The sequence below is a fragment of the Lepisma saccharinum genome, chromosome 3 (genome assembly GCF_977018435.1).
Source record: "Lepisma saccharinum chromosome 3, izLepSacc3.1, whole genome shotgun sequence".
In the NCBI taxonomy this organism is placed as follows: domain Eukaryota; kingdom Metazoa; phylum Arthropoda; class Insecta; order Zygentoma; family Lepismatidae; genus Lepisma; species Lepisma saccharinum.
In genome coordinates, this window is record NC_139231.1 from 132,733,149 (window position 1) to 132,758,801 (window position 25,653).

General features: G+C 36.3%; 1 protein-coding gene across 4 annotated transcripts in view; it reads left to right on the top strand.

The window, feature by feature from the left end:
* Nucleotides 1–25,653, top strand: part of LOC145985425 (palmitoyltransferase ZDHHC2) — a 48,262-nt gene that overhangs the window by 20,794 nt on the left and 1,815 nt on the right. The window contains exons 8-9 of one of the 4 annotated variants that reach the window (XM_083119440.1): nt 689–769; nt 14,709–14,842. The exons of 1 other annotated variant lie outside the window; for it this stretch is intronic. In XM_083119440.1, coding sequence (XP_082975566.1) covers nt 689–769; nt 14,709–14,842 — 215 coding nt within the window. The remainder of the gene's footprint in view (nt 1–688; nt 770–14,708; nt 14,843–25,653) is intronic. 2 more of the 4 variants (XM_083119442.1, XM_083119441.1) reach the window with 2 other exon arrangements.

Consider the following 25,653-nt stretch of genomic DNA (forward strand, 5'->3'; position numbering starts at 1 on the left):
TGTTCAGAATTTTTTATTACTGTCTAGCCTTATTTGTAAAATAATTCTTTGGTCCGTTTGTAAACTATTTTTTGAAACAAATTGTTACATATGCTAGCAGATCACTTCAAAATATTTGAAAGAAATAAGTTTCGAAGCATGAAAGATAACATATTGCAGGCATTTACTGTAGTATTTAAAAAATAAAAATGCATTGCATGTATTAATAATCATGCATGTGCCTAGTCATTTGTTTTTAGGCATCTGCATAGTAATTCTCCTGGAAATTAGTAATGTCTAGAATTGTGGCAGTTTTAGGTGAGGAAATAATTCAACATTCAGCAGTATTTAAGTATTGGTAGGTATTATTACTCTTTTTTTAAAGAATACATTTTCATATTTATTCTGATAGGGTACATCTTGTAAAATAGGAGTGTAGTATAGTCAATTTGTTTTAATTATTTTATGTTCATTGTCATAAACTAGTACTTGACTGGCTTTTGTGTTAAAAAGCATGCCTGACAAATGTTAGAAAAAGCATACACAGTGTAATGGTGTATTTCTGTATCTCTTGACGATGAGAAACATTTTCGACCCGTTGGGAGTTTTTTCCATATATCCAGGGATCATTTAAACAGATGTTTCTATTAAGAATAACGTCTACGCACTCGCCACTAGTTGGTGAGCTGATATGAGTGTTTTGTTCTAGTTTGGGCGACGGTGTGGTTTATCCAACACGTTCACAGCACCAGCCAAGCTCATACAACTCCATGGGGAGTACACAGACAAGGTCAGCTACCTCCATTATTTCCTCTGCCTGCTTGGATTGGTTGCCTCTCTCTATCTCTCTTCTGTTTTCTGCCTTGTGGCATGCTTTTTCTAACCATGTTTGTTTCTTTGATTTCCTTTTGAACTAACTTCGGCAAAGGTTCTGTTCCCCTCCCCTCTTTATTTACTTATATATATTTATTTTGTGGGTTGTTGGGCTTAGCCTGAGGTAGAGGTGCTAGCATTGCAGGTAGTTCATTCTGTTACGAGCAAATAGTGTTGCATTCTTATCTTTGTTATGAATGGTGGTGGTGTTGTATGCAACTGATAGTATTAGAAGAGTGTTGTGTAGAACTTTTGCTGTGGTGGCATTTTGGAGTGCTTCTGTGTGAAGGTGGCATCATTGAGAAAGTGTGATTAGCACCATGTGACAACATCGTGAATAGCAATGAATCCACGCTAATGTTTGTAACAGTTTTCCCAACACCCTCCAATACATTCATACTCTTTGGAACAAACCTCTCTTGTTATTTATATTTATTGAAGAAAATGCTGAACGTATAGTTTTAGTAAAAAAGAAATAATGCTGTTTGGAAATTCCATTAGGTTTTCTCTGGAGAAAGGGGTGAATTGACTATTTGCTTGACCCAATGAGAAGCAAAGGTGTGCATTAGAGTGCTGCATGGGACCACTTTCGCACGCTCAAGACTTATTCGAGTCTCCGACGCTAAAGCGTACCGCACTCGTAGTGAATGATATTTCAGAACCTAATAAGCAACACTGTCAACCTAAAACCCATACATGAAAGGAAACCACAATATGTATGAATATATGCAATATTTACAGACTGAAACTTAAAATGGATACACATGCTGACAGACCTACCTAAGCAATTAAAAATATCGTATCACAGTGCAACAAGTTTTCGCTCAATCGGAAGACATATCAATTCTGTATACCATCTAGTGTTGCCCATGTGAACTATCAGACTGCTCGAGCGAAAAGCCCTCATTGCAGTACTCTAGTGTACATGCATGATATATAATATTTTAATTGAAAACTCATAAACCAATAAGTTACTGTTTTTTAGATATATGCACTAGAACAAGTTCCCTTGAACTGAAATCCAAAGACAAGTTCATACTCCAAAAATAAGCAAAAAATCTAAGCATGTATGTGGAAAAAACAACAGTACTGTGTTCTAATTATGATCCTATCTGAAATAACTACTTATTTTTTTCCCAAGGATCTGAAACATGGGTCTCATTTTTTTTTATAATTTGCACCCACTTCGAATAGCTTGTGTTCAAAAGCACTCTATCTACAGAATATATAAGTGCATAATTTATACATCAAATTGAAAATCAAAAATATTAAGTTCTTTGAATTTGGCCATGTTACCACAGTTTTCTATTTTTTATAAACTTTGATTTATTTACTTATAAACATGTTTCTTCTGTGGTTCTTCAATATGGTCTTCATGTTTCAGCCCTTCAAACTTGCATCTTTTTCGAACATATGCACATTTAAAGCATCAAAACTTCAAGACCATATTAAGTTATACAGCAGAAGAAACTTTGTGTTTATAAACAAAGCAAAGTTTGTAAAACCAAAAAATGGATGTCATGAAATTAAGGGAAGAAGTACATTAAAATATACAGTAGATGCAATTTTGTATTGTAAAAGGGGTAAAAATTATCTTATTGTTCTCATTCTTAGAAATGGACAGTTCTGTCCATTGTCTGTTACTATTGGTCTAGTGATTCCATTTGTGAAAATGTGTGAACATGTGAGGCTCATGACAATATACATAAGTATGCATACTAAAGAGCAAATTGGCATCATATTGCTCCTCATGGCAAACTTCGCTAATGTTGTACAGGTTAAGAAAAGAGGAATACGAACTGCAACAAGTTCCTATTAGGAAGGGAGCAACTGGAACTAGTTCCATTTTACGAGGTATTTTTCACTTTTCTTCAAAGGAGAGAAGTATGTGAAACTAGTTCCATTTTACGAGGTATTTTTCACTTTTCTTCAAAGGAGAGAAGTATGTGAAACCTACACATAGATGAAATTGACAATATGTATTTTGTCCTGGAGGCAGACTATAACTGGTGCATGAATATAAGCACATCATGTTAAATTTTGCCAGCGAATCTCAAAAGATTGGTAAGGTTATTTTATGATTCCATTTTGTTTTGTGTTCTTTGCTGTAACAGATCTTGTTTGTGTAGTTATCCGTCCGTACCTTACTCAATATTATGCTGAGCATTGAGTCAGGTTACTAGCAACAAAGTTGTGACACTGTGCTGGTTCAAGTTTCGGGTTGCCATCCTTGTGTGGATAGTGTGGCAACCCACAGATGGATAAATCCTGTTCCAACATAGACCACTACGTGTAACAACTTGAATCACTCTAAGGTAGAACCATAACCTGCTACTCTGACCGCAACACTATCTAGACCCTGATTTATACCATCAATAAAAAAATCAACAAACATAAAACCATTTTTGTAATAAAAGCACACATTTTCTTTTTTCTGGTGAGATTTTAGAAGTTTCCATGGTGCTTCCCAAGCCAGAAATGTCACCAGGTAAAGGTAATGCAGTACCAAGCTAATTATCTGTTTATGTAATTTTATTATTGTAAATTACAAGTGCAACAAGTAATATGCAGGAATAAGGACAAACAGAAAATATGGTCACTCAAAAATATAGGTATTTCGTCCCAGGGAAGTAAAATTCTGTAACAGTCGTGCTGTAGAAACAACTGCAAAGAGACCTACAGAGAAAAATTAACTGCAGTATAGAAGTCTCAACAAGTTCCTTACCAAACATTAAGGGTATGTCTTGAAAACATAAAATAGATCATCATTCTAGGAATCTTCATATCCTAACCATTATGCAAATAAACATAAAAAAGGTAAAGTGTTCCCCTGTGCATAGCACCATGCCATGAAGGCGTATAGGGGGTGTGGGGGTAACGCCCCACACTTTCTTGATCCGGTCGTGAGTGGGGGTGATGTGATCAGCATCATGCCCCTGACCACCTTTACCCACCAGGGTTTCCCCCAGTACCCATATTATTCAACGCTGGGTAGGCGCTGGGGCCGCTTCCACCGTCAGAAAAGTTCCCGGATTTGAACCGACCGGGGATCGAACCCGGGACCTTTAGCATGGTAGTCAGACGCGTTACCGACTGAGCCACTGCGGCTACTGCAAATAAACATATTGATACAATAAAAACTTTAAAACAACAAAAAGAATAATTTAAAGAAATAGGAAGAAATCATCTGCAAGCAAGTATTGGTTGTTGTCATGTAGGTACACTTAGTAACTACTCCAATATATCTGTAATAACATGTTCACATGTGTGCAATGGAACATAAGCATTGTTACCGCTACTTCCAAGGAATTTGACCAACGTTAGGGTGCTGTGCTTGCACAAAATTAGGAAACCAAATGAAAGTGCAACGGAATTTAGCAGGCTAACTTTCTCTTGACGGTATTGAAAATTGTTAAAAATATTTTCAAAAAATACTCTTACAGGTGATGTTTTGCAATAAATGCCTGAGAAACCACCCAAGACAAATAGTAAATATACCCCTACCTTTCAATCGATATACTCATAAAGTTTCACATTCATGTATAGAATGTTGTTCTGTTTAATGTGTAAATGGCGTACTGGTAATGTCGTCGCCTTGTAATCAAGGGTCCAGTGTGCCCCATGATTGGGGTAAAGAAGACTTGAATTATGTACATCACAAAACTGTTTCACTATTTTATGGACTCCTTTACATGGCAACAAAAGGAAATGCTTATCTTGTGTAATAAGTATACGTAATTTTTTAATTAAATTCAAGATTTTATACCATTTTATATACTGTTTTTGATCCGAAAATATACCCAGATAACAGAAAATTTACAATTTTTGCAATGTTTTTCACACTTGATCCACAGAAATATGTTGCGAAGTTTGCCAGAAAGCCGAATTAACCAAGTAAAATACTAAGCTTACGTTATTTTGCAATTGTGAAGAGTATGGCCCTACACATAGGACATACATTTTTTTTTAAATTTGGCTCCTCAAAAAATTCCTGTAAACATTTCATCATAAGGCCCCAGCCAACCCATGCCTGGGTACACCAGTCTCTATGCTTCATAGTTTATTCATAGTAAGATACACAGGTATTTGTAGTTAGCATATAGAAGCTGATAGTGGTAACTAATTGAACTTACTCTTGTGCTTGCCTTGTTATACGTACACCCTGTCACTCAGTAGTAATTCACACTTTAGTAGAAATTGAAGCTTTCCTGGTGTGTAACTCAAATATTCTGTTACGTTAGAGTTCTCAACTTCTGACAACTGGCATAGCTCTCATGTTCAGGGAATATAATGAAGTGACTGCATGGTGTAGTGAATAGATAATAGGCTTGTGTGGAGACTCGATCAGATATATATACACACACACACAGACAGGGTGTAATTTTAATGGCTCCCACGGACCACAGAAACATATAGAGGACATAAAAACAAACAACTTTTCACAGTAACATTTTTGTCGGTGAGTCGTTTTGGCACTAGTGTCGTTAAAAAAAAATGTTTTGCTGCCTGAATGCTGGCAACCCAACATCATTTGATAGCATTTGAGATGTCATTCCCTGTCTTGAAGCTATGCATGCCAGGGTTGCCAGGGACACACATTCTGTGAAAAATTACATAGCTACAACCAGTCACAGTATGTACAGGAACTGAACCAACAATGCGAAAAATGGTAGAAAAACAACATAGTCAAAAGGAAGTGATAATATTGAATTTTGTCTCAGCCTACATGTCAAATATTTGCAAATCTCTCTGCCAAGTTAGCATTCACAGTTTAGTCTATCCACTTCGTCCTTCTGATACTCGTTACCTGCGACACATTCAACAGTTGACAAAATAGAAATGAAAGTACTCAAAATTCCAAAGGTAACACGTAATGTAATGTATGTTCACGGCATTATGCAGCAAGGGACAAAAATGGTTGAAAATGATTGGATATATGTGGTAGTAAATCAAGTTCTCTGATGACTGTGTTTATCTACGCACCAGATACTCACTAAATAGTTTGCAACTGTGAATATGACAGTGTATTCACTGCTGATTCATGATTAGGTTGTTACTGTGGTTGTACGTGTTTTAGCCATAATGTAACAATGTGAACCTGTGATACTTCCGTTATAAGCATCACAATACCACAACGAATGTATCAGGACAAATAGATACAAACCTGTAGATATCAACCTTGCATCGCTATTTGCAAATATTCGACATGTAGCTGGGCGTAAACAGCCAGACGTAAGCTGTAAGTCCAATAAAATTTGTTGATGATTATATTTGACATGTACGCTAAGAGACTAAATCCGATATCACCACTTCATTTTGAATATGTTTTTCTGCCATTTTTTTATCGATAGTTCACTTCCCCCTCCTCCTGGGATGACTGCTTGTCTTCAGCCTGGTTGGCTGTGTTATCCTAAGTGTTCGGTCTAATGGACACGTTCCTATCTTCCTTTTACACGTAATGTGGTTGGTAGTCTTGTCATTTTTCACAAAATTTTTGTGTTCCTTGCAACACTGCCATGCACTGTTTCGCCGCAGGAAATTACGTCACAGATGTGATCAAATTTTGTGTTGGGTTGCCATCATTTAGGTGGCAAAATGGTTTTTTTTGAATGACTGTAGTGCCGAAACTACGTACCGTGAAAAATGTTACTGAGAAAAGTTGTTTTTGATTTCTTTTCTACATTTCTGTGATCTGTGGGTGCCATTAAAATGACACCCTGTTTTTATATTTATATACACACACACACTCACTCACTCTCACACTCCATGTCATCTCTTCACTCCATTCCTTACAGATGAGAACTAATACCAATTCTTGAAACTCTAGTAGAACTTGTGATATTTTTGTGTGGGTTGTCGAATTGACAGGATTTTTTAAGTTGTCATTAATCGGTATTCCTTTAAAAAACTTAAAACATTTAAACCAAAGTTGGTCTGGTCAAATAACTTATCAACAAATTTTTGTTGCAGTGACTTAGCAGGATTCTGTTGAGGTGTTGCAACAGTAAATGATTTTTTTTTCTGTTGGACAAGCAGATCCCCAAATTATTCACACGATGCTGAGTCAGCACTGAAATTCTGAATTAATTCAGTGGGGTCTTACGATCTATTAGTACTAGGATCCCAATCTCTCTATTCTCTTTATTTTATTTTTCTGTTGTGGAATTGTTAAGTATGAAATTGCAATTATGTACACTTCCTCTTCTTTGATTTTGTAAAAGTTTTTATTTTCTTTGTTTTAAGGTACTAGCATTTTCCGCGAAGCTGTTTTACATTATTTTCTATTAATTTCGGTAGCCATTGCCACCATCCTCGTTGGAATTTATTGTTGCTTGGTGCGTTTCTGTTGTTTTTTCCTAAATAGCTGCTAGGTGTGCTGCTGTCGCCTGTATGTCTGCTGTTCACCGGTGTTAATTGCTGCAGTAACGGAAGCCAGGCGTGGTGTGCCTGGCCAGTATCTATGTTTAGTTCATGGTTGTAGTGCATGATGGCGTGTGTTTCTTTAATTGTTGTGTCTATGAGTGTGTTTGCTTTGTGTTTGACATGTACTTTCTCAATTTTATGGTTGTGGAATTTGATATGCTTGGCAAGTCCGGTGGTGGGTTGGGCAGTTTTTGCATTTGATAGGTGCTGCTGAATTCTCTCACTGATGGATCTGCCAATGTAATGAGCCTTGCACTCGCATTCAGCATCATAGACACCTGGATTGTTAAGGGGGATTTATGTTTGTTTAGTTGGTCAGCTATTTTGGAGGCAGGTTTGTGTACTATTTGGATGCTGTAGGGGCGGACACTAAAACATTGATATACTGAATGTCAACTCTCCACATGGTGCAGCAAAGCTGAAATCCAAGTCAGACAATCTGCACCATCAACACAACCCGCTCCACCATCGCAACCAGATCCCAGTAACAAAACCAAGTGGTTTGCCTTTCCCTATCATCCTACCACATCGAACCACCTTACCAAAGCCCTCCGCCCCTACAGCATCCAAATAGCACACAAACCAGCCTCCAAAATAGCTGACCAACTAAACAAACATAAATCCCCCTTAACAATCCAGGTGTCTATGATGCTGAATGCGAGTGCAAGGCTCATTACATTGGCAGATCCATCAGTGAGAGAATTCAGCAGCACCTATCAAATGCAAAAACTGCCCAACCCACCACCGGACTTGCCAAGCATATCAAATTCCACAACCATAAAATTGAGAAAGTACATGTCAAACACAAAGCAAACACTCTCATAGACACAACAATTAAAGAAACACACGCCATCATGCACTACAACCATGAACTAAACATAGATAGTGGCCAGGCACACCATGCCTGGTTTCAGTTACTGCAGCAATTAACACCAATGAACAGCAGACGACATATACGCAGACATACAGGCGACAGCAGCACACCTAGCGGCGATTTAGGAAAAACAACAGAAACGTGCCAAGCAACAACAATGAATTCCAACGAGGATGGTGGCAGTGGCTACCGAAATTAATAGAAAAGAATTTAAAACAGCTTCGCGGAAAACGTGAGTACCTTAATTATCCATTACCGCGTGTCTCATTCCCATAGTATGAATTCTTTGTTTTGTTATATTTTTTTTTTACGGTTTGCTTTGTTATTTTTCCCCTGCCTTTCAGCGTGGACTCTTGCTTGTGAGATACATTAATTACCAAGTATGTGCAGCCTGTGTATGCACACACTTAGAAGCAGTCCTGTAGCTTTCACTTGCAAGCACTTAAAGGTGTTAATTGGTGCCCATGTAGAAAGCTGGAAACAAGCTCAGTTTGTATATTTCTTCCCATGAGGAAAGTTGTTGTGTTGAAGTGAGAATAAATTCATTTTCACTTTGGTACTGAGATTAAATTATATTGTTGATGAATTGGATGCTGTGAAAGTACTACTTGGGCATTGAAAGTCCAGGGACAACATTGTGACTGCTCTGTGGGAATTACAAACATTGTATAATATACACTCTCTCTCTTGCTCTCATTTAGTTGGCTGGCTTAAGTTTGTGAAATTTTTCACAACGTTGTTGATAACCTCTCTGGCATGCACTGCAAGGCCAGCAGTTCTAGTTTTAAATGTGGGTATTTTTGTGTGTTCATTGTCGTCAACAAGATAAATTAAATTGATAAAAAAGCTGCATTAAAAAGACCAAATACAAATATTCAAAGCTGAAATGGCATTTTTTAAGATAGTTGGTGCTTTTTAGTGTTGAATTATTTTCGTTTCATTTGTGAGGTTCAGAGAGACGTGTGCTGCTGTTTTGAAATGATGGAAAGTGTGTTCCTGTCAGCTATGTTCTTGTACTCTCTGCTTTTGCACATGATTGGATGAATTATCCTAAGCATACAAATGAGACTTTACTTTGAGAAAAGGTGATCCCTTTGTGCACATGGCCTTTTCTTTCGAATGACAACTTACACTAAGCAGAGATTTCATTTTGTATCTTACAAAGAAAGACAAATTATGTTAGAATTTGTAACTCGTTTTCCCATCACAAGTTAAGTGCATGATCATATTGAATTTTTTTTTTTTGGACCAAATTGCATGCTGTTGTACATATGTGCCAGTGTGGAAAGTGATCGTAATTACCTGCTTGAGGATCATTATGTGTTGCTTTTGTCCGCATTCTGTGTTGAAGGTCATTGTTTGTGTTCCTTTTGTTTGTCTGAACCAAGAGTGGGTTAGTATGTAATCATGATTTTTTTTTTTAAGTTTTCCTTTTTGTGTGCCTGTCATAAAATGTATTGAGTGAGTCTTGCTTTTTTTTCTTCTAGTATGAAATTATCAAGAATACTTATTTGTGTGTTAATGCTGTGTTTTGTGCACCATGTTCTGCTTAGTTGTAATGTTGTTTTTGTTTTGGTGATAAATGAAAACTAGAAATTTCTGCAGGGAAACACACGCCCATTAGGACTGTCACTATCGACTTATGATACAAAGGGTATAATTCTCACCAGCCTGTTAAAACACCTTTTCATCAAAAACTGTCGCATTTTGTATTAGCAAATAGGTGCAAAATGTCCAGTACCAAGCAAGTACAGTAGTTAGCTATCCCAACTGGTTTGCATGTACTGGAATAAAGTACTCACTTATCCAGGATTTTTTTAAGTTCTGTTGATGTTTCTAACTGTTTTTGTTTGTCATTTCAAGTAAATATATACAGGGCTACAAAGTCCGGACTTCCAGGTTCAAATCCTTGATCCTTTCTGTATAGATTTTTCATCAATTCTCATCATTGTGCTTAAGCTAGAGAGATATAGAAGCAATGTAAAATAAATTTTAAATCAAAATGTCCGTGCTTGTTTGTGGAGATTGAAGAAGAGTAGATAATTTCAGTAATTTTGCTGTTACTTCCATGATAGAATTTTTGGCATTATATGTTGCATAGGTCTTAGGTTCAGATCTTGTGTAAGACATACAGATTTCTTTGAGTTTATTTCTTCATATATTTTGTCATTTTATCCTTATCTTTTGACCTTGTGCTAACTGATCTATTTTTTTCAAAGAGTGGTTTGTTGTTTTGTAATATTTCGAAAATTACAATCACCTAGTTTTGGCTTGTCTTCAGTTTAGGTTTTTGTTTCCTTGTGGTAACATGTGAAATCATGTGCAAAGTACAAGGTACAGTCATTAAATAACAGGAATTGTATTATAACTTTTTCACAAGGATACATACAGAAATGGTTTTTGCCTTAATTTTGGACAGTCATCCTGCTTTTCAACATACTTGGTCCACCTGTCCACAAGCTTGCAGATGTCCTCAGCAAAAAAAAAAAAAAATTGGCATGGCCTGTAACCATCTTTGCCCCACCTCGATCACCTCGTTGTCATCTGCAAACTTCTGACCCCGCAAATGTTTTTCCAAAGGTCCAAACAAGTGAAAATCCGATGGTGCCAAGTCAGGACTGTATGATGGATGTTTCAACACCTCAAATTTCAGATCACGTATTGTATCCATAGTATGCACAGCCGTATGGGGGGCGGTCGTCGTGGAGCAGCAATACTCCTCTTGAGAGAAGTCCCCGACGTTTTGATCGTATGGCAGGCTTGAACTTGCTTACTAACATGTCACTGTATGGAGCACTATTCACAGTTTGACCATTCTCCTGGAAGTGCACCAATATAGGGCCATTGGCATCCCAAAAGATCGTTAGCTGCACTTTCCCAGTGGATGCTTGTGTCTTGAATTTTTTCTTTGCTTCCACTCCATCGATTGTCTCTTACTCTCTGGTTCATAATGGTGCACCCAGGACTCGTCTCCTGTCACAATTTGATGAAGAAAAGAATCTCCTTCACGAGCATAACGTCCAAGTGCTCCTGAGAGATTGTCTGCCGTGCACGCTTATGAACACTTGACAGATGCTTTGGTACCCATCGGTTACACACTTTCCTATAGCCAAGGTCATAATGGATGATATTGAATGCAGATCCATGACTCATGTTGAATTCCACGGCAATTTCATCAACAGTGACTCGCCTGTTGGCACGGATTCGCTGGTCGATCTGCTGTTTCACTGTCTCCCACTCCGCTGTTCATCACTCACATTTTGTTTTCCATTTTTGAATCTTTTCACCCATTTGTATACTCTCCCCTTACTTACATACTTGTCTCCATACTGAACCTTCATTCTGCTGTAGATTTCAGAATGTTTCACTCCCTCTGACCACAAAAAAACGAATAACACTTTGTTGCTCTTTTTTGGTGCAGGTCGACAGCGGAGTGGCCATGTTGTATGTACTACTGTGCAGGCGCAAACTGCTTGATCGTCCCGACACCTATGTTGCATATTTCTAAGGAACCATTTCATGTCCAGTGATACAATTTTACGTTTTGCATCAATCTCCCTGAAAGTTATAATAAAATTCCTGTTATTTAAGGACTGTACCTTGTAATTGTATTCAATTGTGCATGCACACGCACACGTTGAATTTAGTTTAAATGTACTAGGCAAATGGTTTTTCCTTGTGTTTGTCTTGACGTTGTTGGTGGTGTGGTGGATGGATTCCTACTACTATCTTCGCTTCATTGACCAGATGTGGAGATAGCAACTTTTATTAACACCTGAGGTTATTTTATTATACAGAATTATTCATAAGATTTATCCAATTTTAGATATGAAATTGCTTAACTGATCTCTATGAAATAATTCAGAAATCCTTTTAAGTTTTGTTCTCCATTAGAGGCTTCCAATATCCAAAAAGTGGATGCTCTTTTTTCCACCTAAATGTCCATTACACATTAATCATAAATTAATCTTTTTAAACATTCATACCTAGAAATGATTACTCTAGAAGGAATACTATATATATATAATATAAAATATCAAAATGCAAAAAAAAAAAATGCATCTTCGGAGATGCAGCGATAGTCTGCGAAAATTCTATTTTTTTCACTGTCTGGTGAGTGTTTCCTTTCTCCTTCTTTACATTTTATTTAGCCCTTTTGGCCCTCCTTTCTTTTATCCATTATATATAATATTATATGGATACAGAAAGGAAGGCCACAATGTCTAAATAAAAAGGGAAAAGGAAACTCCCCAGACAGTAGAAAATGTCAAATTTTCACGGCTACGAGCCACATCTACGCAGTCGAGTCACATTATTATGACTACCAGCTAATATCCAGAGAGTGACCGCCATGTGCTGGAAGTAACTCTAGAAGGTGCTGGTAGGTTGTCGCAGGCATCTGCAGCCATGCTGCCTGCAGTGCATCCGACAGTTGCTGGGTTCGTTGAATTGTCCTTTCAAATACACGTCTGGTAGCCTCCTGGTTCATTTTTTTTCTGTGAGCTGCTCCACTGTAGTGTGTTGGTCAGACCTCGCACACCTTCGAAGCCCACGTTTGCGTCTTACATCAATGGCACGTAGTGCTCTGCAGTTTCCATGTCGGTTATTCACAATGGTGCCATTTGTCCACTCGTGATACACTTTCATTACAGCAGCACAAAAACAGTTCACAGTCTGCGCTGTTTCAGAAATACTACCACCCTTGACCCGAAAGCTGATTATCATAATTTTTTGCAACTCTAATAAATTGCCCCTTTTACTCACGACAGAAACTAGTGATATGTGTGCAGACAACCTATTGCATACTTTACATACTCACCATGCCAGCTCACACCATGTGATGTATTTCGTGGTCTACGCGCTATCGAAGTCAAATGTAGGAGGTGGTCATAATAATGTGACTCGACTGTGTGTGTATACGTATGGTGAATGGATTCCTACTACTATTTTCGCTTCATTGACCATCTATGGAGATAGAATAGCATCTTTTATTAGATACATGAAGGTATTTTATTACACAGAATAATTCATAAAAATTTATCCAATTTTAGATATGGATTAGATTTTTATACACATATATGTGTGTGTGTGTGTAATTTACAATAGCAACATTGTTCTTTGAAACATTAAGGTGTTTTTTTTTTGTTTTTGTTTTTTTAACGCATGAACACCCAGCCAACTCTTTGAACATAGTGTTGCATTAAATTAGATTCATAACATTACACAGACTGCCCCAACAGCAATTGTCACATCATGTCCGGGTAGAACATTACAGAGACAAAAGTAAATGATTTGCAGTGAAGGAGAGGAGCATTGCCTGACTATTACAAGGAGCCTCTTTGCCTCTTTATAACGATGTTAGAAAGGTATGGCTTTAGATGCATTCCACAGAGGTAGATTTTCACAATTGTCCATGTCATTGCATTCATCCTGTATCAGTGGAAAGATGTGCCTATATGTGACAATGATAATTAGTCAACATTTTTAATCACCAGCCAGTGGTTTTGGGGAATAGTTATGCTCGATAATAAAATGACATATTTAAGTTCATAGCACAAACATGGGTTGAAATACACTTCTTATACAAAAATATAATAATTTCATGTAACTTTCAATACAAAAGTTACACAGGATTATTGTGTGTATAAAAAAGTGAAAATGTTATACTTTTGTTGAAGGGTAAAACTGCTGCAGATGTTCAATAATGTGAGCAGCATTAAATGCAAAATTAGGAAAATTGACAAGAAAGACTTAATTATCTCATACAGTTGTGTTTTTCAGTTAATACAAGGTGTCTCGAAAGTCACTACCTATTTCAGTGAAGGAAAACTTATTGAAAACATGATATGTTACTGAATGAACACAAACATGAGCACAAAATGGCAAATCATTCTTCATTGTTGAACACAGTTTGCTGCACAATGTAGCATGCAATGTTTTCTTTGAATTATGATTTTTGAGACACCTTGTGCATAAAGGAATATTTGAGTATTGTTTCAGAATGCTGAGAGGAGACTTGTTGCTTCCATTCTAAGATTTGACATTGTGATCAGTTTCTCTGTGTTGTCTGACACTGCTGCCATCCTTGTTTCCCCTTTTATTTCATGTACATTTTTTTCTCTAACTTGGTAAAGGTGTAAACCTAGTCTTATCTAAGGAACTTTATGTAAACTGGAGAATCTATCCTTATAAAACTACCTATGCTTTACTGATATACCCTCAGTTTGAGTTTAACTTTGGGAACAACTTCTTTGGAATTTGAGCACACTACCCTATGTAGCAGAAAAGGGTCTCCTGATGACATAGTGGTAACACCTTCACCTTGTAATCATGTTCTGTACCCAGTGGAGGCACATAGTAGTTTGGACCCCATTTTAAACTGTAGGTCAAGTCCTGATTAGCCTATCTGTGCATAAAGTGGACTTGAACTCAAACCCTAGATAGCAGATGTACGTACTCGTTCCATTATCAGGATGTCTGTGTTCGTGCATGGCATTTACACATCAAGGGAAGAAAGTATAGAGGATGATGAGGGGACTGACTGCCTATTTGTTTTCAGTCTGGGTGATGGTGTGACGTTTCCACAACGGTATGTAGATGAAGACACTGACCAACTGCTAGGATCAAGGCAGCGGTGGGCAGAGGAGTCAGAACTTGACTCGTCCCCCATTGGTTCTCATGATCAACAGCAAGGTAGGCACCCGTATGGGTATCACATTTCACTATTGAAATTGGTGAATGCTTCATTAGATTGTTTCTAGAGCTTCAATCAAAAAAAACAAAATGTGGGATGGGTGCTTGTATTAAAAAACTTCTGCTAGGCCACAGAGGATGCTAGAAATTATCTCGTAACTTAATTCCTGAATTTCATATGGTTATTTAGCTGTTTGCATGCTCGGTGTAGGTAAGTATGCTTAGAATCCAACCCTGTATGAAACAACCTTATCCCTCCATTGCATGTTACATACCGTACACTTCTGAATATTTGTTGTTGTTTTTTTCATTCTAAAGATGCTTTGCAGTGTCAACTTTGTTTCCTTTCCCAAGAATTGCTTCTTTTGCGAATATCTGTTGGAAAATTTTTCTTGAACAGTTGATAATGAGACACCTTGATTGTTCAATCAGATTATTGAGATGTAAGTGGTATTTTGATTGTTGGTGTAGCCAGTACATGTGTTCGTACTCCAGCCAAGTCATCCAAAGCCGGCTGACTACATCTGTTCTAGAACTCAATCCAAGTACAACTAGCTCCACCCACTTCCGGTTCCGTGACGTCATGGTGACGTGTCCAGCTTACGTGGCTTGTAAGATTTGAAAGTCGTTCTCGATGCGACTGAGTTGACTGATTGCAGATGAAAACTAGCCAAAAATACGATGCAGGAATGGCCGGCAATAATTTATTTGATGCCTTAGTAATCTCAGAAAGACAACTGAAGGAAAAGGTATAGTTAATATTTTATAATTCTTTCTGTAGATGTATGTGTAGGGAAAAATGTGCAAAAACTGGTATCCAAAGGGAAAAAGAAGTATAAAACAATGAAGAAAGTAGTTTTTGATCTGAACTGCAATGAAAGCACTTCATTTGCCTTGATTCAACGTTATTAATTGGTATTAATACACAGTACACTAAATTAAATTCACCATACAATAAAATATTACAAAAATAATTATTTTCCATATGTTGATTGTTTCGGTTATTTTCTGTGCCAATTTCTAAAGGTTATCAAAATGTTCTATTAATGTAGCTGAGCTTTATGAAAGGGTGAGATTTAGTACCATTTACACCTAATACTACTTCCAAAAGCAAGTTAAGAGCTTTTTAAACACAAAGTCAAGGAGACAATCCACCACACTGTTCGTAAACTTTAGCTTGGAACAGCTTTGACAGCAACGTCAACATGACATTTCCTTTCACATCTGTGTAACTTGTTTTCTTGAACTTCAGCCAAGGCAGCGGAAGTCGATAAATGTCTTATTATTCACAATTGTCACCTAAATAATGCAAGAATAAAGAGTGCTTGCCATTACACTTCTGGCAAATTCAGCTGAACAAATAGTTATTTGGTTCCATTCAGTGATCAGTGAAAAAAGGCAATGCATGCAAGAGTAGTTTTATTCCAGTATAACCATCCACCCTTATTTACATGGTGGTGTTCGTGCCAGCGTGAAAGTTCAGCTGAAGCCAAATCCAATGTGACCATATTCTTAACATATCACGTACTGAATTTCCCACGGTTTTAGTGCAATCGAATTGTTCAACCCTATTACCTCATTACCCGTATTGAAGGGATGGAAGGGGCTGAAATATTTTGAGTGAAATAGCTATCCATAGCAGTTCTGAATCAGCAATAGGGTTACTTTTTTTTTTTTTTTTTTTTTACAATTCTTCTTGCCTTTGTTCTCTTCATTGTCTGTAATTAACTGTGGAGTTGCATAGCTAAGTACAACAGATGGCAAAAGTAATACTAGGCAAGTTATCCATCTCCATGTTGAATCACTCTAGTTTTCTACACAGAGAACAGCATCAACACATTTTTTTAAAAAAACTAGATGAAGAAAGAAAAGAAAAAAAAGAGAAACTAAGGATTGCCTGCTATTATCTTAGCCACCAATTGTTGATGGACCTATGATAGATACAAAAGGGACTGAAACATTGATAATCCTATTTCCCTCTTCTATACCCCATAGGTGTAACTTGGTGGGGGCCAGGGGATATCGCGCTTGACCCCACCCCCATAAATAATGGTCAGGCTTATTAAAATTTACAAGTTACGGGATCTGGGGAGCAAATTATTAAAGAGTAATGTTTGAGATTTAGCAAATAATCCTGGATGCTGTTTTCATTGGATGGAAAACTTTTTGAATCTATTCCCCAAACTTAAGCCCCAAGTCTGATTCTGCTCCTCTAAACTAGGTGCCAAGTCTGATTGTCCGCTCAATTTGATTCTGATTCTGCCCTCTCAAAATTAGGCCCCAAATCTGATTCTGTCCCCTCAAAATTAGACCAAAGTTGAATTCTACCCCCTCAAAATTAGGCCATTTGATTCTGTCCCCTCAATGTTAGGCCATTTGATTCAACCCCCCAATATTAGGCTGTTTGATTCTGCCCCCTCAAAATTAGACCCATCTTTGATTCTGCCCCCTCAAAATTAGGCCCATCTTTGATTCTGCTCCCGCAAAATTAGGCCCATCTTTGATTCTGCTCTCTCAAAATTAGGCCCATCTTTGATTCTGCCCCTTCAAAATTAGGTCCCAAGTAACTTGTCAACATTTTTCTTTCGTTAGATGCTTTCAGGGGTCATGAATTTGGTAGAAAATATTTCATGTGTATCTGTGAAACTTCTGTAATGAGTTTGCTTCATCTGTGTGAAATGGTGTTGATTTTAGCAATTTTGATATTCATTGCATGCTGGAAGTACTGAATGTTCTTGTATGTTTCAATAGAAATCAGTCTAACCTGTCAAGCTGTGGTTAGAATGTTCTGATTCAAATTTTTGCAAAAGAATCTAAAAGTGAAAAGAATGCAACATTTAAAGATATAAAGGTGAGTGACTTGAGTTAGCCAATATCAAACATTTTCATGTTTGTCAGGCAGATTTGCTCCTGTCTTGGATGTATCAATTCCAAATTTGATGATTTTATAACTTTTTCTACATTCTGAAATCAAATTGTAGTTACAATTTGGTTTACATGTCTTAAATATAAACAAAACCGCACAATTTGATATATGAGAGAAATTTATTTTTCCATGATAAGCACTGACACAGACAACAATAGTACTGTGATTGTTGCGTACAAGGTCGCTTAATATTGATGTAAGGATCCCTTTCTTGTGACTCATTCTCAGAAATTCCCCAACTTATCTGTTTAATAATTCTGATTGTGCAAGCATGAAAATACTTCTTTTCTGGTCTGGTTAGATTTTACATCTTCCAAAGTCTGAAGAATTCAGTTTTTGGTTTGTAATATCTTAAGTTTGTTAAAACAGATTGCAACGTGGAATGCATATACGAGAGGAATTTTAATTTTATACTAAAGAATCCATGTTTTCTCTGTATGGATTGGCTTTCTATTCCCAGGTATAACAGTCCTAACTGCAATTCATCCATTGTTATGATGGAATACAAACATTTGTCTTTTTCTTTGCAAGAGAGAGTCAGATTTCTCAACAGCACCTTGCTTTACAATAGAAAAAAAACTGCTTCAATTGCAAATAAATTTACAAGTATATTAACAAGGTTTTCTACGCTACCGGAAGATTTTGTTTAAATAGAGGAGTTGATAATTTTATGGCAGTTTTAACATGCACACATCAGTAAGAAGCCTAACTATACTATAGTTATGTACAAATACAATAGTAAACAAAATGCCCATGATGTTTGTGCACTTTGTTTCATGTTTGCTAGCAAATCACCAACACCACACAAGACAGCACCAGTATGAGTACAATTCTCTTCTATAAAAAAACACAATGTTAGCTAAATCAAAATAGCAGGGGCCATTTTACCTACTATTATCTTTACACACTACATCATGTAGCTAAATGATACATTAGATGATTAAAAATATCAAATTTGACAAATTCAAACTACAGGTTCGCCCATAAAAAAACCGAATGTGTTTTCTTCCCTGAAAAAAAAAAAAGTAATTACCGTCAAATGACTTTAACACCTTCAAAATAATCATCAGAGGCGGCAATACACTTTGACCAGTGTTTGTACAGGTCTTGGAACCACTGTTGATAGTCATTGACAGTAAGTGTTGTCAACACACTCGTAACATTTAAATTAATGTCCGTGACGACGGACACCCTTTCATAGCCATCTTAAGCTTGGGAAAAGGGAAAAAATCAGCAGTAATGTATTTTCTCTGAAAACTGAACTCTGAAAGTCCAGTGAAGCACAACAATATGTGTCTGTAAGCTTTGGAAGTCTTTAATATACTTCTGTTGTGATAAATTTATGTGTTTCCTTGAGAAAAACATAGAGCAGATAATTTTTAGTATGCACCTCAGCAGCAGGGTTTCCACTACAGTTGGAAAGTCTGGGGGAGTCAGAAAAATAGTGAAAATGGGTAATCACATTCATAAATACATTCATAAACCTAGAAAATTATTCTTTTTCCCTGTTAGTGCCGAGAATGAAAATAAGTTTCTCTTTTTTGCCACCAATGGCAAAGAAGATATTTCATTTTGTATAAAAAGTTTTAACGTTTGTTAATTTCTTGTGGAGTTTGAATATTTGATTCATATGAAGAGTGTCCAGAAGTCCCAAGTTTTGAATATCGATCAGCATAAAACAAGAAAAGAGGCGGTAGAACAAAGTTTCCTAAGACATAGGAAACTTTTTTATTTATTTATTCCAGAATCTCGAACAGGTTCTGCATGCAATGGAATGAAAAAAGTGTAGTTAGAGCTGGAGTATCAAGCATAATTATAAACTTGCATATTGGGAGATGAGACATTGAAGCAATCTAATAGTGTTGGCCAAGCTCACCTATTGAGATCTCATCATTCACTAGGATGTAAAAAATTACAATAAAAGTTTCGTTGATCATGTTGAAGTATCAAAACAGACTGTGTGTCACTTTATAATTTATATAGTACTCATATATCAAAATGAAGAGAAGGAAAGAGTTAGAAGAGCTTAAATGTAAAAGATAAAAAGGAAATTTGAACATCTAACAAAGTAAAGGTTCTACGTTTCACAGCATGGCAGCATTGTGCATTTGTAAAAAGATGGATGCGTTCTTTCTCCTACAAACCAATGATGCCATGCTGCAAAATATGTGAACATATCTGCTGCTATTGTGACTTTTGTTAGTGGAATCTAGCACAGAACTTGAAACTTGTGACAATCCGAATATTAGCAAAGTGACAGAATAATATGAACTAACTTGAACAGTTAATTTAATACCAGCTGAGTTAATTAAATATGGTGGAAATTCATTAATATGTCAAATTCATAAATTAATTTGTTTAATATGGAATAAAGAAGAAATCCCTCAACAGTGGAAAGAATCCATAATTGTTCCTGTGTTTAAAAAAGGTGATAAAATGAACTGCAATAATTACCGTGGAATTTCTCTACTCTCAACAACATACAAAATATTGTCTAACATTCTTTTAACAAGACTAACACCATATGCTAATGAAATTATAGGTGATTATCAATGTGGATTTAAACGTAACAGATCAACTATAGATCAAATTTTTCACATCAGACAGACACTTGAAAAAAAGTGGGAATATAATCAAAATGTCCATCAGCTATTCATTGATTTCAAAAAAGCATATGATTCGGTCAAAAGAGATAAACTATATAATATATTAGACGAGTTTGGAATACCTAAGAAGCTTGTTAGTATGATAAAAGTATGCACCAGTGAAACAGAAAGAAATTCGTGTGGTTATTAATATGTCTGACAAATTTACAATTCATGATGGGTTAAAACAAGGAGATGCATTATCTCCATTGCTCTTTAATTTTGCCTTAGAATATGCTGTAAGGAAGGTAAAAGAAACTAAAGAAGGACTAAAATTAAATGGTGTGACTCAGTTGTTAGCATATGCAGATGATGTAGACTTACTGGGGGATGATGTGAATACAATTAAGAATAATGCTAAAATATTTTTCAAAACTGCTAAAGAGATAGGTTTGGAAGTTAACAAAGAGAAAACTAAATATATGCTTACAGGCCGAAACCAAGTGTTAGGTAATAATCAAAATCTAATTATTGATAACAACTCGTTTGAACCAGTTTCCAAATTCAAATACTTAGGAGTAATGTTAACAAATGAAAATTATATTAAAGAGGAAATAAAAAGTAGGCTTAATTCAGGAAATGCATCTTACTTCTCTCTTCATAAACTTTTGTCTTCTCGTTTAATATCTAAGAAACTAAAAGTTAAAATATACAAAACAGTAATTTTGCCTGTAGTATTATATGGATGTGAAACTTGGTCCCTTACATTGAAAGAGGAACATAAATTGAGAGTATTTGAAAATAAGATCCTTAGGAAAATCTTTGGACCTAAAAGGGATGAGGAGACAGGTGAATGGAGAAGGTTACATAATTTAGAACTACATAATTTGTATTCATGTCCAGATATTATTAGAATAATTAAATCAAGAAGACTTAGGTGGGCAGGTCATGTGGCACGAATGGGAGAGGAAAGAGGAGTTTACAGGATTCTTGTTGGGAAACCTGATGGTAAGAGACCTGTAGGAAGGCCAAGACGAAGATGGAGGGACAACGTTGAGATGGACCTAAGGGAAATCGGTAGGGATGGAAAAGAGTATATAGATCTTGCTCAAGATAGGGAAACATGGAAGGCCTGTGTTGCTGCAGCCATGAACCTTCGGGTTTAAGAAGGCTAGAGAGTTAGTTAACTTGAACAGTATTGGCTGATAAAGACACGTTGTTTATTGTAATTACAGTATTTTGACGATCTTATTTCTATAAATAGGTTACAATTGAGTGCAAAATTCTGTATTTTTTATGGATATAAGTTTATTTGGAAGGCAAGACACGAGTCCTATGTATTAACTAAGTGGATGCAATACTCAAGAGGTTCACGACATAATGGTTCATCCATTTCAAATGGGAACTGTAGTGGAGGAAATAGTATCGATTTTGTGAGGGGGAAAATGTTACAATAGTTTGCTTTTTAGGAGGAGGGGTGATAATTGTTTTGTGGGGGGATGATAATCCAGAAGTCCAAGTTTTGAATATCGATCAGCATTAAACAAGAAAAGAGGCGGCAGAACAAAGTTAATGTTCAACTAAAATTGCATGCTGACTCCCCATTAGCAGACTCTCGCTCATCATGGAACAAGTACCTTACAACACTGATGAACACTTTATACAGGGTGTGCAACCTCACACGATTGTGTGATAATGAGTTATATGCATAATGACTGATAAAAAAGACAGAAGAACCAAGTACTGACCGGTAATTCCAGATCTGAATTATAATAACCACATTGTATAGTGGTTCAGTGTCCACTTTATACTGTAGGTCCAGTCCCAATTAGCCTGTCTGGTCATCAAGTGGACATAAAACAAACTTTTAGAATAAATTATTGTTCAAAGCCAGATTGTACGCTGAAAATCCAGAAGGACCAGTGATGCCAGAAAGCTTTTCCATGGCAAACAAGAAAACCTATATCAATAAATGCTCTTTTAGTCCAAACGTGCATTTATTTTTCACTATTTAAGGGTATAATAAAAGTGACAGCCACCTAAAGTTCAAATCACAAACCCTGAGACCTTCTGTAAACAAAACCACGTGCATACAGAAAGCATTGCAAACTCATAGAAGTAAAATAATCCACACGAAAATCCAGCGTTGTTACAGGATTCATTACATAAGGTAAAACAATGCCCAATTTGTAGTATGGGATACGCTGCCGCAAATGACGTCTCACTTTAAACCCAATGCTCTTTCTTTTTTTACTTATTGCTTCACATTTATGGTTAACTCTTTGCACCAGTAATCATTTCCCATAAATTTGGCTTCTTTCTTGCATGTGAATTGAATATATTTTACTTGCATTTTTTTTAGACAAAATGATATAACATGGTAATGTATATTTCTAAGGATGATATAGATAGGAGTGTATTTGAAATTTATTTGTAGATTTTATGTAAATTGTATTTTATGTAAATAAAATATATAATGGGCATAAGCAGCCATATGCATTGCTGTAAGTCCAATAAATATATTGATGATGATGATCAAAACAAGACAAAAAGTTCGTAAATTTATTGCGGTTGGAAACTTTGACAAGCATCCTAATAACGATTTTTGTTCCGCCAAATATAGTGCACTTCGTAAAATAACTTGGTGTCATGGCAAGGCAAGATAAGTGTGAACATTTTGTAGTAATATGCATTGTAACTTTCAATGAGCTTAGAGATTTGTGTACATAATGATATTTTATAACATTGGTTATTTTCTAAAAATAATCATGTGAACAGCAAGAAAGTAGTGCAACTTAGTAATATTGCCTGACTTATCCTTAGAAAAATAACATGCAGAGTTCTATGCGTGAGGGAAAGTCTCAGTGTTCTCAGAGCTTGTTTTCAAAACACCAGCAAGGACAGCCTTTGAAAAGGGGTGAGAAACATATTCTACTCAATATTTATGTAACGTTCTGTCAGTGGTATCCTGAGAAACCAGTACATGAAGTGGTTAAGTTGGTATCCCAGTGCAGTGGTGTGTCAGTGTCTGCAGTTTTAAGGGTTATGAAAGAGAGAATGACCGGGAGAGTAAAAATGTATGCGGCTGCATATTCGTCTGATGTTTTGAGATCGGGTTCTCACATTCAGAGGCTCTTATATAAAATGAATAGGTGCGGCGAACTATGAGTGTAACAGCAGATGATTTCGGTCATGGTACATCGAATCGGTGAGACCGTTTGTTTACAGAAGGTCTCAGGGTTGGTGATTTACACTATAGGAAATATTTCCACTCACATTTTTCTAGTGCCATCATTTGAGAGGACGTTGAAGATCCATCCACTTTGAAGTTTGTGCATTGTAGTTAAATATGTACCTCAAATAAAGTAAGCATATTTGCATGTCTCAAATCCTCCAATCATGATCATTACTTCAACAATGCTAAAGTATGTTTTGCTGTGTTTGAACGTATTTTGTAGAAGTTTAGCATTTTTACTGAAAACTTCATTTTGAAACCACTTCACTTCTTTTTGCACTGCATCTTGGGAAATGTGATGAATTGCTTTGTATGTAGAAGTAACATATTTCTGATTTATCACAGAGATATATATGTGCATGTTGTTGTGTTCCTTCTCTCTCTTTGTACATATGAAATTGTCATGAAATGGACTTTTGTGGAAATTTTATTTCACAGATTGTGTGGATAAAAGAAGGTAATTACAGCACAGTAAGTATATCTAAAAATTGAAATTGATCTCTGGATAAACATCCTCCTGATTTAATGTGTCATTTTTCAAGATAGTACTTTCCTAGAAAACAGACGTGTAACACTTTCATGGTTTATTCTTAATCAAAAGGAAAAAGTAGTAACTCAAAAACATTGTTATAAAAATATATAAATAAAATACAGAGAAATATATCCTGTTAGGCATTAAAAGAAATTTTCATATATATGTATGTATATGGAATATTTGATATTGATAAAGGATAATTCCATGTTAATTTTGCAAATTTCCTCTGAGGTGTTATGCGTTCAATGAATTTGCCCTTTTTAATTTAAAACAAGAATTGGTATAAAACATGTGCAACACATTGCAAAATATCAAAATTTTCATGCTCTGCACAAATTGTTTAATCATGCATATTTTTAGAATAACTTGTTTTACATTATTTATGCAATATTTTCTTTACTATTTCTAATTATTGCATACTGTGGTTAATAAAAGTAGTGTACTCTTAGAAAGGGGTATTTTTTCTTTAAAAGCAATGTTTCATCCCATTCTGCAAGAACTTTCTTAAGACAAGAATTGTATCAAGTTTGATATGAGGTCTGGAAAATTCTTGAATTTTGCTTTTTAACACGCTCCCTGTCAGGGTGGTTTCACCAATTCCTTCCTCCTGCACCAAAGTGGTTATTGGACTTTATTTATGAAATTCACAAATTTTTTTTTTCCTGTAAATAGAACAGCCAAAACACTTTTACATGCACTCGACTCCCCATGCCTTGTCGGTCATGCCTTATTCATATCATTGTTATACTCGAGCCTGACAGCATGCTAGGAAAAGCAAGTGCAAGCCACATATTTTGGTCATAATGACCAACATGGCATGATTGGTATGCACTAGTTTTGGTCTTTATGACCGATGTGGCAGAGAACATGTTAAAAGAAATCCAATTTCCATAAAAGTTCTGCTTTGTCCCTTTCAAAAAACTCCCACCGCTGTGTATACGCAATAACCAGCATTGCTCGTATTCATCAAGATACCATACAGTATTGCTCACAACTGTCTTTGTCCAGAGCTTCACAGCAATGTATGGTATTTCTGTAGTGTCTCTTTGTAATCTACACCACAGGTTCTTAACCTTTCATTTACTACGTACTCCCTTCAATATATTTTGTTCCTGCAGACCTCCAGGTACTCATTACTTGAAGTCCTCAACTGCTTGAAATATTTAATGAATGTAGTTTCAGCATTTATTACAATTATTCAATAAAATGTATCACCAAACGCAAGTCAGCTTGGTGGCCGAGCATGTTAATTGGTCAATTTTCTATCTCGCCACCAAAGTTCCTGGGTTCTAGTCCATCCTAGGCATCGGTTCTTTGCGAGTGCCTCTTCATCAGTTTTGTCTAGTTGTCACTCACTCTCCTCGTTATGATTAGCCAAAAGCGGCAGAAAAGTGAGTAATATAACAAATACTAACTCTCTTGCCTTCTTAAACCCGAAGGTTTATGGCTGCAGCAACACAGGCCTTCCATCTTTCCCTATCCTGAGCAAGATCTATCCACTCTTTTCCATCCCTACCAATTTCCTTTAGG